The 17,637-nt window shown below is 40.5% G+C and overlaps 1 protein-coding gene across 4 annotated transcripts in view; it reads right to left on the bottom strand.

Moving 5' to 3' along the window:
* The window catches only part of prex1 (phosphatidylinositol-3,4,5-trisphosphate-dependent Rac exchange factor 1), a 101,442-nt gene that overhangs the window by 31,593 nt on the left and 52,212 nt on the right, over positions 1-17,637 (bottom strand). For all 4 annotated transcript variants that reach the window (XM_061058274.1, XM_061058278.1, XM_061058275.1 and 1 more), the window contains exons 11-17: positions 14,619-14,719; positions 11,564-11,667; positions 10,360-10,409; positions 6,981-7,056; positions 6,511-6,583; positions 2,692-2,837; positions 1,128-1,220 (exon numbers count right to left, since the gene is read on the bottom strand). In XM_061058274.1, coding sequence (XP_060914257.1) covers positions 1,128-1,220; positions 2,692-2,837; positions 6,511-6,583; positions 6,981-7,056; positions 10,360-10,409; positions 11,564-11,667; positions 14,619-14,719 — 643 coding nt within the window. The remainder of the gene's footprint in view (positions 1-1,127; positions 1,221-2,691; positions 2,838-6,510; positions 6,584-6,980; positions 7,057-10,359; positions 10,410-11,563; positions 11,668-14,618; positions 14,720-17,637) is intronic.

Raw genomic sequence — 17,637 nt, 5'->3', positions numbered from 1 at the left:
ACAGAAAGCAATAAGAACCAGAGGAAACAATAAGGACACTGAGATGAAATTCACAGAGGGATAGAAGACAAGACGAGATTTAAAAGCATCTAGAAACTAAACAAACTTTGTTAATCAGGTTAGTCGTCCCAGCCAAAAGCCCGACAGCCTACAGTCACCAGTCAGCTCTGGGAACGACCAGAAAAACACGATCAGCTGATTTAAGAAGGAGAAATAGATTCAGGGGCCGGGTCGTGGTAAGCCTGGAAGGTCAACAATTGAACCATTAAATCTATGAGAAAGCAAATCGTAAGCCAATGCCAGGCGTCCCAAATCAGATTTATATGATCTTGTTGTCTCAAATCTATTTGATAATCCTAGCAGCAGCAAAAGCATTTTGGGGAGATTAAAAGTGATTGCAGGGAAGCTTGAAAAGAAACTCTGCAGAAGGCTGGAAAGAAATCTAAACCAGACAAAAGACAATGGAATTGTTTTTGGGAAATTATACCTCAAATTTTGTTTTGAAAGAATCCTGACAGAACAATCCTCTTTTATTGCTCTTTCATTATTTCTTAATTTTAAACAAGGATCAAATATCGCGGGCTATCCGACTGAAAAAATGATGTGCAGGGGGACACATGATAAGATCCGTTTCATTGTCAAAATGTGGCAAAGGCCCTTTAACAGGCTGTTCTCGAACAGGAGAGTAATACAACAACATTCTTCAGCGTAAAGAAATTCAAACGTCATTCTTGTTTTTTTCGGTCCAAACTTAAATGGCTTCTTAATTAGCTGTGCATGGGTAAAAAAGGTGTGTGTGTTAATGTGTGTGTCTCTGCATGTTTCTGTGGCATGATGTGAGCAAACATGTCTAATGGCTCTGCAGCCAATCAGAGTGCAGCTCTACCAAAGGGGAAAAAAAGCAGACTGACAGCAGCCGTCTAAACAGTAGACAGCCATTACCTACTGGAACTAATGCCCCGAGGCAGGAAGGAGATGCAGTGTGTGTGTGTGTGTGTGTGTGTGTGTGTGTGTGTGTGTGTGTGTGTGTGTGTGTGTGTGTGTGTGTGTGTGTGTGTGTGTGTGTGTGTGTGTGTGTGTGTGTGTGTGTGTGTGTGTGTGTGTGTGTGTGTGTGTGTTACCATTACCTCAGCATGTGAGCCCCTGGTGACAGACTTCACCACGATGGCCTTGTTTTTCTCCTCGATCTCGAAGCCGTAGTCTTCTTCCTCGGGGTGAATCTAACAGAGAAAATCATCTAATTACTCCCACATTTATATTTTAACGGTGTTCCCCTGGTTAACATCAGGAGTGAGAAAGTAGCAACATATTTTTTCTATGTTTTATCTATCTTAACAAGCTTTGTTGCTATTGTGCACATAAATATCTTGTAATTGGAGATCTGAAGACAACTGCATATTTTTCCCTCAAAAGGTCATTTAGGACTCATTCAAGTGTCATGTTAAAGTCATTTATAGCACCCTCTCTGGGTGGTCATACACACAAATTGTCCACACGTTATTATAGTTTCAATCGGGCAGCAGTTTATGATTTTCATCGTGTGTCAGGTGTCTCCTAATGATGTGTTTTTTGCCTCTCATTTTCTATTCCCCAGTGAGGGCGGTGCTTCATTAGAAGCTGTCATCACCAAACACTTAAGCCTGCTTCCATTAGGTAAGCTTCTGGGGCTTCTTCTTCCTCCTGCACCACTCTGATAAGATGCAGATCTCCGCTGTTAGTTTAGAGGAGATGGCTGCGGTAAATAAAGAGTTCCTGCACTTTACTTCAGTAATAGCCACGAGGAATGATTAGTTCCGCTAATCAAGAAGAAAAAGCACTAAATGTGAGTTTTACAACGGGGATCAGCATAATACTGCTGGTCCACTTCAACAGCAATCATTTCTACCTCTTACTACAACCTACTTTCCTTCCTTCAGTCTGTGCACTAAAATTAGACGTTCCCATCTCTCTGTTCAGATGCGTATGAGTGTGTAGTGTTTCTGACAATAAACTGCCACCACTCATTGTTTAATATCTCGCCTCAGGGAGTCATCCCAGGCGGTACAGTCGATTAGATTTCCATGAGACAACACTCATTAAGATTCACACTGATCAGAGCTAATTCAAAAGGTGTTTACAGTCATCAAAGCATCTTTAGCTCCCATGAGAGGAACAGATTTTTTTCCCCTGCCAGTATCGTGATCGTGATTATATTTAGTTGGAAAAAGGGCCGCACATCAGTCGAATCAAAGTGGAGGGAAGGAAATAGGCGATACCAGTATGTATAGTCATGTTATATAACAACTATTTATCACACACACACAGTACTCTGAATGCATCTACTTGAATGGAAGAGCGATACATCCCCAGATTAATGCAGATAAATCTGAGCTTTTTTCAGCCTTTTCATTCATCCACATTCATCCATTTATAGTCACCATGAAAAGTGATTTCTTTCTTTGGGTAAGACCCTCGAGAAGAAGAGATGCTAGTATCACCATGAAGTTAATTAAAAGATCTTTGTGGCATATTCAGAGCACTTGCCTCAGGGAAAGCCTTCAATGTTTTCCTAATTATCCTTTTTTTTTTCTCTCCTGAAACTACGATTGTGAGTCTGGCACTGTGACAAAAAGTATCTGTGTGACCATGTTAACGCGTGAGAGAATGTATAAATGCGTGCGTTTATGTGTTTTGTTTGCGAGCCAGCCTCACCACCAAAGACTTGGCCAAGATGTTTTCAATGAGTTTGAAGTCGTTGCGCTGGAGCTGCTTGCTCTTGGTGCTGGTTCCCTCGATTTCCTCGTCCGCATAGAAACGGAAGAACTGGGACTCGTCTTTGAACTCGCTCTTCTCCAAGACTGAGGAAGGAAAAAAACACAAGCAGAGCTTTTAAGTCAGAAAGCCGCAGCAAGAAAATTATTTTGGCACAAATAGCACTGGACCACATCGCACGCTTTTTGTTCAAAGTTAAGTGGTGCTAATGTGAGGGCATAAACAGGCACTCAGCACCGTCTTTGACCATTTTAACAATAGCCTTAAAGTTGTGTTTGTGCTCATTGTTGTGGCAAACAGACTGAAATATTCTACCTTTTAATATGAAAAATGGTGACATGTTTGCAGGTCGTCTGTACCTTCAAAGACATGTGGACATACATTACTGTTTTTTGAGCAGAATCAAAAGAAAAAGAAAATGTGTGGACATCTTCACACAAACAAGCCAATGGTTAATTAGCTCATTAGCTAATGATGCTAACAGGAACATCTGGAGCCAAATGACATCTGCGTCGTGGCCAGATGTGATTTGTCCAGGGCCAGGAAGGATTCTCCAGAGGACACAAGAAACCGTCTGCCGTGTGTGTGTCTGTGTGGGTTTAGATATCACACTGTTGGGCTGAGCCTCACTCAAACACATGAGGCTCCTCAGACAGGTGAGGATGCTTCTCTAGTTGGAGCACTTTAAAACAAAAAAGCTTTTTTTGAATTAAAGATTTGTCCATTTGGTTCTTTTTGCTTTATTTTTATGCACCACTGATTATTGCCTCTGATTTTCTTCATCTTCTCTTTAAGGTAGAATATGAAATAATTAATAGCCAATCATAGATTGGGATTTTGGGGTGGCCAATCAGCTTTTAAGGGGGGCCCATGCCCATCTGGACACGCCCATGGCAACAGATGAAAATACCCAAGTGTGCCTGAATCGTCATGATATCCACTGTAACCTTAATAAGTCGACAACTTGCACTGACAACTTAGTTTGTGCCAAAGTTTTGATGTGATGAAAGAATTCAGACTAAAGCCATGATGGCTTCATATTCTACTGTGCTGGAAAATATCAAAAACGTATTGATCTATTTGTGTCCCTTATGATTTTTTTTTTCTTACACTGGTTCCAAAACATAAACACGTTCACAGACATCAAACTGAGAATCCTAATCCTACAGATGTTTGAATCTGTTGTTTCACTGTAAAACGGGGACTGTAAAGGCAACGCTGAGACTGAAAGACACCCAACTGTTCAGAGATTTGAAGAGAATCTGGCACCCTCAGGTGAAGAGAAGCCTTCACAAACAGATTACACACACGCCAAATCCACGCTGGCTTTACGCCAACCTAAACAGAGCCTGAACGCGAGGCGCTTCCTCTGAGTCACGGAGGCTGTGGCCACATAATGGAGGGAGTGCTGCTCCGGAAACTGTCACACCACCATAAACCACAAGCAGCTACATAAAAACTTAGATAAATCGTCACTGAAATGATTAGAACAAGTGACTTAATCTAAGGGTCCATCATTTAGAGCAGAAACGTCTTCTGCTGATTATCTATTCACAACAGCAGTGACCAATTTTAGGATTTCAACTTTAAATTTATACAATTTATCTATGTATGCATGACATACAATATGAGGCCCTGGCGCAGTTAAAGAGGAATAACTATGTCACACTAACCAGGTCTTTAAAGTATTTGATGACACTTAATACTAAATAAACATATGTCTAAAAAACTAAAAAAAGTTTTTGTATTGATTTACACGGCTGTTAATTCCAATGACAAGTAAATTGTGGTGACAGGGTTAATTTGATCCTGATAGCTTATAGTGCTGGTCCCATTATTGACATTCGATATATATGATTAAATGGATGAAGACAGTTTGGATTTGGAGTCAATTAAAGTCTGACTCCTAAAGAGGAGCACTGGAGGAAATGTAGATCTGGTGTTGTGCTTTATATGTTGCGTAGCAGATTGTGCATGACGCACAGAGAGACAGAGAGTCAAAGCAGACAAGGACAGAAAAATAACAAGTTTAAGAGGACCAGGTGAAGTGAAGCAGATGTGCTGAGTAAGGATTAAAAACAAAGAGAAAGAGAGACTTGAGGAGAGGTGAGGACTGCAGACAGGCTGTGAGGTCAGGACCCTGAAGAAGGGCGACGAGAGGGAGAGGTAAAAGAGGACAGGTGAGACTCCTTCCAACAGATGGTAGAGGAGGGAGGAATGTGTTTGTCTGAGGGCCAGTGAGGACGGTGAGAAGTGAAGGGAAAGACACAGGCGGACTGACAGAGAGAGAGAGTGTGTGTGTGTGTGTAAATCAATGCCAAAAGCAAACACTTCACACAGTATTTACACATGTTTGTACGTTTGTAATCAATTTGTCATTTAAACATAGATAATGTACACATTGTCATTCATGACTGGTGCTTGTAGGGCACTGATTACTACAAGTTATGTCAACAAACAGCCTGTGATATAGAGCTTGTGTGCTAATGTAAATAGGAAGGATGTAGTTTGCTGCTGGGATGACCCTGCAGAGGTTTTTTAAAGGAGTTTTAGGATATTAGAGGAGGATCACACTTTGGTGGGGTGATAAAACCATCTTGAAACTGGATCTTGAAAATAAATATTTCAATAACGATGATACATTTAGGCAATTTATCTAACAGCCTGTCACGCAGTAATTATATCTGCAACAGCCAGTCAGTCTGCAGTTTTTAAGACTGCTTGTAAACCTACATCTTCTACATGAAATAATTGTTTGCTGAGTCATGAAATAAACAAGGAGGTGAAATTAAGCTTTAGCACAAGTTCAGTCAGAAATAACTTTGCAGTCTAGGTTGTTGATTATTTCCCATTAATCATTTTCTTGCATGCACCCTCACACTCCCTGATGCCATCTCCTGGGGCCGTCATTTGAAAATCAGCTGCGTCATCAGCTGGTCTCGTTCATCCTATGGCAGCCGTTACCAAACTTAAGAAAACCTTGGCCAAATTTGAAATTTGACGACATATTTAAGTCTGTTATTATTTCAAAAACACACAAAAAAATCTATTTGAAAGCAGACCTACATCAACAGAGTACCAATAAATAATCAATTAATTTGAAATTCACAATTTTCAAAGAAACAAACTTGTGTGAATATTAAAATGCCTCTGACTGCACTGTTGGTGTGTTTAACTTCAGTACTCAAACACCAACTATTGTTCTTTTAGTGGTTTTAACATTACCCATAATACACTTGGCCGATGGAGATTCAATTTTAGGCCTTAACCAGTAGTCATGGTTCGGTGCACTGACCCAGACACCAGTGTAGCTAAGCCAAACAGCTCTGGTTAGGGTACACTGCTAATGCTGTTTACATTCAACATATCTGGGCTAGAACCGAAGCCGCTCCACTACAATGTGGTCAGTGAGGCTACAGAGGCTTGGCTGGACCAGGTGTGCAAATTTAAGATACTTTTTTAAAACCTATGACAGCATCACAGACCAGAGGATTCAATTATTTTGTGATTAGAGGCCAAATTTAGGATGAGGTAATCCAGCAGCTCAGAAAAAGAAGAGAGAAATAAAGTCATACAAGAACAGCGTTGATTCAATTTAAAGAGAAGGTGTCCCTGAAAAATAAACTTTAAATAATAAGAGACTGTCAAAGGATGATGCCCCATGATGCATGTGTCACATGTGTTTCATATTACTTCCTCACACATCCTTCATGCTTGTGTGTGTGTGTGTGTGTGTTTGTGACAGAGAATTGAACTGACCGTGGTGCATGAAGCCATTGTTGCAGAGCCCCACGCCCAGCGTCACAGCGTCCTCTCGGGTCGAGCAGTCTCCCTGGGAAACCAAATCAGTGACGCACACAGTCAGTCAGTTACATTGAGTGTTTACACCTTCCTCACAGAGAGCAGACTGCAGCACAGCTGGCCTGAGTTATCTGAGTGACGATGATGATTTGTGAGCCTGCACACGTTAATAATATGTGCATGATAAACACAACGAGAGATGAGGAGACTGATGTCCTTGTCTGCGCTCCTCAAAGTCATTGTGCTGTGACAAATGTCTGAAAAGTGTTTTTGGCTAATTAATTAAAAAAAACATAAAAACTTTTCTTCCCTGATAGGCTTAAGCTGTTACAGTTATGACAGGTATTATCATTACACACGACCTTGGTACCTTGTTCAGTATTACGTATTCCTGGATTAAAAGAAAGGATGACAGACGTGGATTTTACCTGCAGAAGTAGCCAGTCTACCAGTTTGCTGGCAGGCACCACAGATTTAAAGGTTTTCAGATGATGGTCTCTGTCCCTAAGGATAAAGAAAAAGAGGTTTCAGAAAAGTCATTTTCATACATTCAGATTGTAGGTTGCATGAAAAACATAGATAAGAGTTAGTGATGATCTCCCATGTTACAAGTCTTTGAATGTAATTTTTTTGTGATTTTTCGGGTTAATTTTCAGTGTTTACAGTCAACTGATGCATGGTCTCCTGTAATGTGTTAAACAGGCAGAGACAGCCACTATCCATTACTTCTGCTGGTGTTTACATGTACCAGGATACATTGTGCTCAAACAGTAGCAGCTTAAAATAACTGCACACCGTCCATAACATTGTCTTGCACTCATATTTTGGGATATTATTTTGCCTGTTTAGTAGCGTAGCCTCATAGCTAATTTGCAATAAAAGCATAAGTGAATACTTAAAATGCCAGCTGAGGGGCGCCAGTAACCTAGTGGTTAGTGCAGGCGCCCCATGTACAGAGTGGTATAGTCCTCAAAGCGGGCAGCCTAGGTTCGAATCTGATCTATGACTATTTTCCCACCTAATTCTCCACTCTCTCTCTCTCTCTTTCTGACTCTATCCACTGTCCTATCTCTTAAATTACAGCACAAAAGCCTTAAAAACAAACTTGAAAAAAACTGAAATAACCTCTGGTGCCAGAAGAAAAGATGTTTCCATTTCAGCCAAAAAATCACAAAAAGACATCAACAAAAAGTGCAGACATTTCATACATTAAACTTACTAATATACGTAGGTAATGCAGCAACTTAACGTCTCGACATACACCATGTGAATGTTAAAAGCTGTTTCTTATTGTGCTAAAACTTAACTAAAAATGTAAAGGTTGAAAATCAGTCAAACTTCCTGTAAAGCGTCTCTTAAATGACCGATTCAACTCAACACCAACCATCAGTAGTGTCTGTTGAGTTTGAATAAAGCAAAAATAGGACGCAGATGGTCTAGAAGTTTGGTCATGCCCGATGTACGGAGGATATAGTCCTCCAAGTGGGCGGCTCGGGTTCAAGTCCGACCTGTGGCTCCTTGCCTTTATTACCAAATAAATGATATCTTGAAATTAAAAAAATCGAAAACTGAATATCTTCTTAAATTCGAGAAAACGCTTATTATCGGACAGTTTTCTCCAGGACAAAGTCTGTTGTTATCTGCAGGTAATACAACAACAACTACATGTGTTACAGACAGACTGTTATTCTACAGTTTTAGAAATCATGACAGGAAAACAAAACAAATGACAAAAAGTCATTTCCCTTCTCAATAATAACTCTCTAAACCTTTGTAAAAATCACACAAAGAAGGCCTGGTAGCACAACCTGCACACCCTGTTAACACTGAGTAAGGACGTGTGGTTGGTTGTGCAACTCAGTGGGTGTATCACAGCTCATTAAACAAACAGCGTTCTTTTTGCTTCAATTTGTCAACGCTATGAGTAAGACACGGGCTTTATTTGAACCACCCATTTTGTAAACTGAGATTTTCAGAATGACAGCCAAATATATAATCTGTTGCTGACTGAAAGTGCTCTGATGAACAAATATGAAAAAAATCTGCTGAGCTGCTTCCAGACACGACGTGCTGATCACAGAGTCTCTACTTTATTCCACAGAGTATGACGTCTGCAGCAGTCTCATTATTGATTTTATTGGGCTTATATCTAATTCATCATATGTTATTATGCTTGCATTTTAATGTTATGAAACAAGGGCCTACTTTGTCACTCAAGTTCAATAAAACAGAGGCAGGGGCGATCATATTTATGATTCATAAAATACAACGCATGCATCACTCATAAAGTATAATGAATGGCTGCCACATACAATGCCAATTTAGTGATGGATTAAAAAAGGCCAGGGCCGTATTACATAATATCTGGCAGGCAGCAGAGGGTTTTGCTTTGTATGTTAATAGGATTTGTGCCCGGACCAAAAGCTCTTTGTTTGCTCCGATGGCAACCCCAGCACTTCAATCAGCGGGTGACTGATGGAGGGAGAGATAGAGGGATGAAGGGGGAAGAGCATGAAGGAGGGGCTGCAGTGGCCTGAGTGTGCGTGTGTGTGTGTGGGGAGTCCAAAGGCGATGACGATGTGTGTTTCCGTCGCTTCTGAACAAATTCCTGCTTTCATTCTGACTCTTGGAAGTTCTGATGTAAAAACATTTCTATAAAGTGAGATCACTCCATGGCCCTAATGTCACTATCAGACTTATTATTTAGATTTTAAGGTAAAATTAACCCCTTAAATGACACATCCGTTCAAGGTTAAAGGGTCAAGAAAGAGAATTTAAATATCTGAGTTTTTAATGAACAGTTAAGGACTAATGTTCACAGGGTTGTGCTTTTTCCTTTGATGACACATTCAGGGTGGGAAGCTTAACCTTTGTTATAAAGCTGAACTGATGTTTTCAATGTTTGCTAACCTTGTAATTAAACCAGGCATAATGTGACAAAACCTCGTCTATACAGCAAAACGTTAGCTTTCCCTTTGTGAAGACACTGAAAAGACAGTTAGTATAGAACATTTGGAGAAACACTAACGCCATATTGATGGTAAAAGAACATATAATCCATCAGACACCACTTAAAAACAGCATTTTAACATTTTACAGAGTTGATGGTGAAACATCTCACAATAGTTAAGACAAATGTTGTCTATCTAACGTGCATGTTGGTTAGGAATCGGTTAAATGTTACCGTTAGATGTTGTGTCCCAGCTCTCAGAGATGGTTTCTGTGTGTGTGTGTGTGTGTGTGTGTGTGTGTGTGTGTGTGTGTGTGTGTGTGTGTGTGTGTGTGTGTGTGTGTGTGTTCTGGACAAAGTAGTTTCATATTGCAGAGTACGTGTTGTGCATCTGTAAGCAGTAAAGTTGGACAGAGTGTCTGCGTTGATGTCTGAAAGCAGGGAGTGCATTAACTAAGGAATAAAAAGAAAAGGAGATTGATGAGGTTGAAAATGCTGCTGTCATCATCTGAACTTCTTCTTCTTCACTCATGTGTCTCAAGTATCCACTAAGATAAATTCACTTAAACCACAACACTGCCGAGATGAAGGAACAAATGCTCATGATATGTAGATCTCCTTAATCCTTTAAAAGCTACCTTTTTATAAACCTCGCTTAATGAAAACCTGGCAGACTGAACTGAGAAGACGTAAACCTGCAGCACCTCCAGAACTGGTACGAGAGGAAAGTGTGACTGTTAGTTCAGTGATTACAGAAAGGGTGACGCAGGCCAATGTGAAGCCCTAATGAATATGCATGTGTGCACCTGGAGAGCAGAAACATTAGCATACTGTAAAGGGGGGGGGCAGGTACTTACTTGATGACAGGCGTGTGGAGGCTGTGGAGACGGCAGTACAACCTGACGCCCTGAAAGAGAAGAAAAGCAGAGCGGCTTGAGTCATAGGAGGAACACACCTTGAGTAAACAAGAACAAGCATGGCTTCAGGACAAGATGTTTGACTGCTGACTGTGAAAAGAGCTTCCCCCCCTCCCCCCCTCCCCCCAAGGCAACATTTTTAAGAGATTCATTCCAAAGTCATTATCTCTAAACGAGGCCTTGGAAAGAGATGTAAACCAACACAAACAACCTTCATGTCCTTTTTTTCTTTAAATTTAGTCTCTGATTGAGTTTGCTATTTAAAGGCTTCAGAGGATTATAGAATAAATGTAGACACAAGTCGTTCAGGCTTATATGAATGTATTTTAAAAACTACATTTTTTAATAGATTAAAAACAAAAATATCTAAAGGTTCCAGGGGTGCGTACAAAGGGGTGGCATGGGCCCCCTTTGAAGTCTGATTGGCCACCCAGAATCCAAATCTGATTGGCTATTTACCTAAAACAGAGGCAGGACTTAATTTAAAATAGATTGTTCTTATTATTATTCTTTATGTTTGTACTTTCAGTGTAAATAAATACTTTGCATACTTTGCTCTTAACATAAAAATTCCAAACAAATACTTAACTTGTAATTAACAAACTTGTCAATAAATATATTTTTTTGCAAGTTAGAAAGCTCAAGAGTTAGCATGCAGTTTTCTGACTCTAAATTGTGACATAAACATTTTTGTTTTTGAGTCGCTAAATAATCCATCTTAGAAGATTCATATGTGGCCAAATTGTGTTACCTATAAGTACATCTCAATGTGGGGATAAGAAAGGGTAAAATGTTTAAAAACCATAGGCGTGTGTTTGCCCACAAACTTCATGAATTAGTCGGTGCCCCAGGTGGGCGACTCCAGTCAAAAAAAAGTCTGGACACGCCCCTGAATGGTACTTTGAAAAATTATGATAGAAAGTTTTTAAAGTCAAGAAAATGAGGTGAGGTTTGTCAAGTGAAGAAGAAATGACGGTGTAGAAATGATACACGACTTGCGCAAAACATATTTTACACATGATTCACCTTAAATCTGAAGTTAATGAGCTCAGACTTGTGACGCTGGTGTCTGTAAAGACGTGGTTTCTCTTTTTCATATGAAACACAAAAGAAGGCTATTCAGAAGAAGCTCGGTTACAGCTACCTTAGACATGATGTCCTCCATCTCACTGCGGGCCTTGTAGGTTCCGTCGTCGTAGCGGAATCGGTACAAAACCTGCTCGTTCTTGAACTGGTGTTTGTCTGACACTGAAACACAAAACAGAAAAACACCGAAGTGTCACCTGAGCATTACTCCTGTTGCGATGAATCTTCAGGTATGATCTTTAGTGTTTACATTAGTAATATAACCCTCGATGTTCGTTACTCCTGCCTCGTGTAAACGCTTTGAAAGGCTATCACTTCCACTTGAGAGGGCTCTCAGATACACTTAGTTTAAATCTTCAAGGTTAAACCTGTACAGTATGTTTGAGTCCTGGCTCAAGACTTAAAGTTAATCTTCTTTTTTTCTGCGAGAGTGAATTTACTCTGGAACTGTTTGTCAGAGGAATTGACTCATGCACGGTCAGTTTCATCTTTTAAATCCCTTCTAAAAGCAGACTTTTATGTGATTTACTCCCCACACACTCCAGCTCAGGAGTTTGGACTCATTGAAGGTTTACTGTATAACCTCCCTCTTCCTTTTATTACTCTTAACTCTGATATTTATAGGTGTCATCTGTTCTCTATTTGTTGATTTTGGTTTTCTACAATTCTACGATTCATCTAGCAGACACTTTTATCAGGAGAGACGAACATCAGACAGTAAGATAAACACAGGCGAGGATCTCGAGAGGAGGAAGCAATGTCAGGGAGCGCAAACAAGCAGCTTTAAGTCTGATAGGACATAGAGGTCGCAGACAGGAAGTGACCAGAGGCAGAGCAATTTTTTATAATTAAAGGTAAAAGTAATATATCGTCATCAATGACTACATCAACAGCTTTAAGTATCAAAACCATCCTAATTATCATAAGCATCATCATCTTCAATATCAGAGAGTGTGTAGATGTTCAGGAAAGTGATGGGTCTTTCATGAACACCTACATTTAGTTTCTGACCTCAGATATCACCAATCCTTTCATTATCTGGATTTGTTTTTTACTTTCTTGATGCATTTGAATTTGAGGGAATAAAATGTTAAACATTTTTTTTAAAGTTCTATATAAATGAAGTTATTATTTTGATTGTTAAAACCTTAACAGCTGAAGAAAATATCCAGACTGTAGCTGAATTTAGTCGACATCTATCTCATTCTGTCACACCAAGGATCCATCAGAAGAGTACTTACTATACATAAGGATGACATGTGGTTCAGCAGATATGATCTCTGAACATACACATGCACAAATACAGAAAGAAGCCTTCTTCTTCTATCTACGGGAAGTTTTCCCGTGATAAATAGTCTGAGCTTTTTATCTCGTTATCTTGGGAAGTATTCCATAACTACCGTTGTTTTCTCGACATCGAGAGTACTTACTTTGAGATAAAGACATACACAAGTCGAGATCTCCAGTAAACAACTGGACATTTCTCGTCATCACAGGAAAACAGAGTAAAATTAAATGTGTGAACACATGTCCGCTTAGGGCTTCCGTACAGAAACAAAAATATCTTAATGTTTGTTGTCAGACGTAAAACACCAAGCATGCACGTTTCCTCATGCTAGGACAAAATCACTTTTGTTTTAAGTGTCAATGAAATGTTATATGCATTTCATCTGTGGCTGTTATTGTGTAAGAACAGAGAAGAGACTAACAGCTCGATGTTAAAGTTTTTGGGGAAGCCCTGCGGTCGTGTGTTACAGTCTGTGTTGAGTGAGTCATGACATTCAAACTCTCAACACAATGGACAGCTGCCAATTCTCATTAAATCTCTCAGCTCACATTAATAAACAACCCAAAACATGTTCTTATTGATAATGAATCCAACAAAAACACAGAAAAGGACTAATACATACACAAACAGATGTTTGTTGGAGAAGCTTGCAGTGAAATGTGCCAAACAGAGGCAGTTTGGTTTCACCACAACACGTTGGCATGGGCTCAAACAAGCTGCTGGTTTCTCTCAGTCTAGACTTAAAATGCTCTCGTAAATTCAAAACGGCACCACACAATCAGCCATTGTAAACTGTCAAATGTGGAATTCAAAGTATGTCGAACGATAACTGAATTATTGTGATGGGACGAGGTGATTGCTTTGGGAAAATTGCAAACATTCAAGTAGGAACTGGTGTCTTTTAGAGGCTCAAACATGCACAGCTGACTGAATAAAGTTTGTATTGTGTGCTATAAAACTCATGTGGTCGGCTGTCTCGCTTTTTATGGGGTTTTTTTAGAGAGTACAGTCAGCAGGGAAAGATGGACAGCTTTAAGTGACCCGTCTGTCACATTTGATTCATGTGTCTGATTCCTTGTTTTTATCTGGTGTCACCTGCATTTCGCCTGCAGACCTCAAGCCTCTCCATTTCACCCACAATGCCTCATTGGTGTCCCACAGAGCCCTGCACGTCACCATTGTAACGGTTTGTGGTTGCACGCTACACTGACGGAGGATTTCAGGGGATTTTCCACACATTTTAAAAGGTATGTAAATGGTGCATTTCTGCAAATTCTTCCTGACAGGTTGGTGTCTATAAATCATGACGGTGGTTAGCGTTTACTTTGTACCCGAGCCCCTTCAGCGACACTTTTGATAACTGTGTTCATGCATTATTTATATGCGTTTGTGTTTGTGTGTGTGTCATTTCTTAATGCATTATTCAGGTTAGTGGACGAGTGTGAATGTCACACTCAGGAGAAAATCAGGAGAAAGGAAATGATGCAAGACACATTTCCAGCATCATCATACCAAACAGATCATGGTGGTTTCTACCCTAAATTGTCTCCCCGATTGGAAGTGAGGGATAATTCATAACAACAATGAGTCAAATAATGACAGAAGGATAATGTGAATCAGAGGGAAAAGAGAAAAACAAGGCAAAGACCAGAGGATGTGCTGACTAAACAAAGTAAAAACAGACAAACAACATGACAATGGGAGCTGCAGAGAGCCTCAGCCAACGTATAAGGGATTAGAAAATGATGGAGGTTTCACAAAGAGAGAGAGAGTGTGGGGGGGGGGGGGGGGGGGGGGGGAACTAAAGGATTCTGTTGTGTCTCACCGTGGTGAATGATGCCATTTTCCAGCAAGGCTTGTCCCAGGTTGACTCCTTCGTCAGGTTTGCTGATCTCTCCGCTCTCGATCAGCCATGACACAAACTCACTGGAAAAACAAACACATGACAAAGAAGAAAAAGATGAGGACTGCTTTCTTAGGGTGGCAATGTTATCACTGAAAATGTCACCATCTTTCCCACGGAGTAAGGTTGCAATGAAATAAGATGGTCATAGTAAAAATAACTGTTATCAGTAAATGTCATGTTTTTACAGTTTCCTGAAGCCACTCACTGAGGGCTTTGAAGTGTCTGTGGAAATAAAAATAAATGGATATTTAAGATTTTGGTGTGCTGTGCTGAAATACTTTCAATTCTTTTTTTTGGGCTGAGGGCGAGCGCGTTTTTTTGATTTACTTTGTGGAATCAAGGTGGCCAATAAGGTTTCATGCCACACCACTGGACACACCCCTGTTAAAGAGAGCTAGATATCATAGACAATATGAGTCTGCAATTTTTCAGCCAGAATTATTATGACTACAAAAGAAGAGTATGTTGGGGTGCTGATTTAGCTCAGTTGAGCTCACAGGTCGCAGGTTCAGTGGCGATTAGAGTCTGTTGGGGCCCTAGGCAAAAATTAATTGGGGACCCCTCCAACCAGCATTTATCACCAGTTTCCCAATGCTTACTTGTCTTCCTCTTTACAGATAATTCCTCTTCATTTTCTTTTGGTGACTTTCATTGACAAATGTTGGTTTTCAGATTTAAAATTCATGCCACGCTTAGCAGGGCAAGGAGAGCGAGTACTGTCAGATGGGACCCCCTTAGGGAGGTATTCCACTGTCATTGCAAAATTTGCATATTTTGAGCCACTGCTGAGGTTTAGCCTTGGGGCCCCCTATTGGCCTGGGGCCCCAGGCAGTTGCCTGCCTTGCCTGTTGACAAACAGCGCCTCTGTGCAGGATCATGACTCTGTTTGGTGCATGTACTCCCCCACTCTCTCTATATCCGTCCAGTCAAAGCAGAGTTTGTCCCTTTCAGTTCCATGTGACAAAACAAGTGAAATACAATCACTCTGAAGCTGATCTGGCCTTCATGTTCACCACTGAGACCCGTGTGTAATACAACATGTTAACACCCTGCAAGCCTCTCTGAGTAACACAGTCGGTCAGTATGACATTTAAAAATGTTCACAGTAGTTTGATTAATCACGGGCACAGAGGAGAAGTTTTGTAGAAAATTCAGCTTCCATCTCATCCTTTTGTCTGTGCGCTGAACAAATGTTTGAAGAAGCAAATTGCATTCTCCTCCTCTACCTGATTATCTGGGGAAGTGATTCCACTCAGCAGTCAGAAATACAAACAGTGAATGGGAGAGAGACGGTGTCTGTGAGTGTGTTGGTGTGTGTGTATTCATAAATTCTGAGAGTGAATATTTTGGCATGGGAATCATTTTGAAGCTCCTGTGTTAGAAATCTGTGTAGATGTGCTGTCAGGAAGGAATGAAGGAAATGTTAAAGAGTGTTTGCGTCACGGCTAAGTATGCGTAAATGTCAAGCATGTGTGTATGCGTGTGTGTGTGTGTGGATGTTACGAAAGAGTCCGTTTAATTTTGGACACAAATCTGTTGTTGAAATTAATATGATGTGTAGTAATAGTGAAGAAGGTGTATGTGTCGGTGAGAGGAGAAGAGAGAGAGTGAAATTGATATATAGAGAGAAAGTCACTCGCACACACACACACACACACACACACACACACACACACACACACACACACACACACACACACACACACACACACACACACACACACACACACACACACACACACACACACACACACACACACACACACACACACACACACACACACACACACACACACACAGCACAAGTGAAATCAACGTTCTTGACAGTTCTGAAATGAAATAAAATGACATGATACGGTTGCCACTGTACACATATCTAGATTTAAAAAATGTTTTTGGATTTTGTAGGATTTCACAGTACATGTTTGACCTGTGATTTGTCCACTAACCTCACAGCTACGGCACATACTGATACTGCTGTGGTTCACTTCATGAAATTCTCCAGGTATGAAAATGCATTTTAGCTCAATTTTCCTTTGTGTTCTGCGTTGTTTAAAAAAAATGTGCACCAACAGCACACAAGTAATGTATTTCTATTTCTCATACATTTACACTGTGGAAACAGTACAAGCTCAACATCTAAACAGGATGAATGGGAGGCCTGGAAATGGGACACAGCTTGAGTGTTTTCCCCTCGCAGGATAAGAAAATATAATGAAAACTTAAAGCTAGTGGAACAGAGTCCAAACAAGAACTGGAGCAGGAGGATTTGTCTTAAGACTCGACCGTTGAAAGCACATTTATACAAACAAACGATGCGAGCCAAGCACTAAAGTTGCAATCACAAAAAGTAAAGCATGTTACCACAGACTATCTTCCAAAGTAGAAAGCCGACAGATGATGGAATAAGATGGGATAATGCTATCAAGACAGCAGGGTGCTATCAAACAGGCAGTCAGCATCTCTGTTTAATGTAATAAGCACTCAAACTGTGCATGCTGCTAATTTCATCAGAGAGATAAATGCAGAGCTAATGCAGGTAGCACTCATCGGCAGGAAATGACCGAGAGATCCAGGGAGGAACGCTGATAGAAGTGGAAAACAGAGTGAGAGATAGAGACGGGCGGACAACACTTTAACATGGCCGACTCCAAGAAGAGCGAGTGACGGAAAACTGAGTGTCAGAGGAGAGTTTCCTCAGCCATAGCTAACCTAGCTAACCTTGAATTTTTTGTATTGATGGAAGTATGTCAGACTCCTGTACAGTTGGTGGAAATACTAGTTCAGCTAGTTACTATTGGACCATCTTCACGATGGCCTAAAGAGCTCAACAGTTACCGCCCACTTTTCAGGCGGCTGGGGTTCCGCAAGTAAATTTCTTACAATTACTTACATTTCAGAAAGTCTTTATATCAATGTTTTTAATCCTGGAACCAAG

Source organism: Labrus mixtus, chromosome 15 (assembly GCF_963584025.1).
Source record: "Labrus mixtus chromosome 15, fLabMix1.1, whole genome shotgun sequence".
Taxonomy (NCBI): Eukaryota; Metazoa; Chordata; class Actinopteri; order Labriformes; family Labridae; genus Labrus; species Labrus mixtus.
Note: the sequence above shows the minus strand (reverse complement) of the source record. Positions and strands in the feature narration are given on the sequence as shown.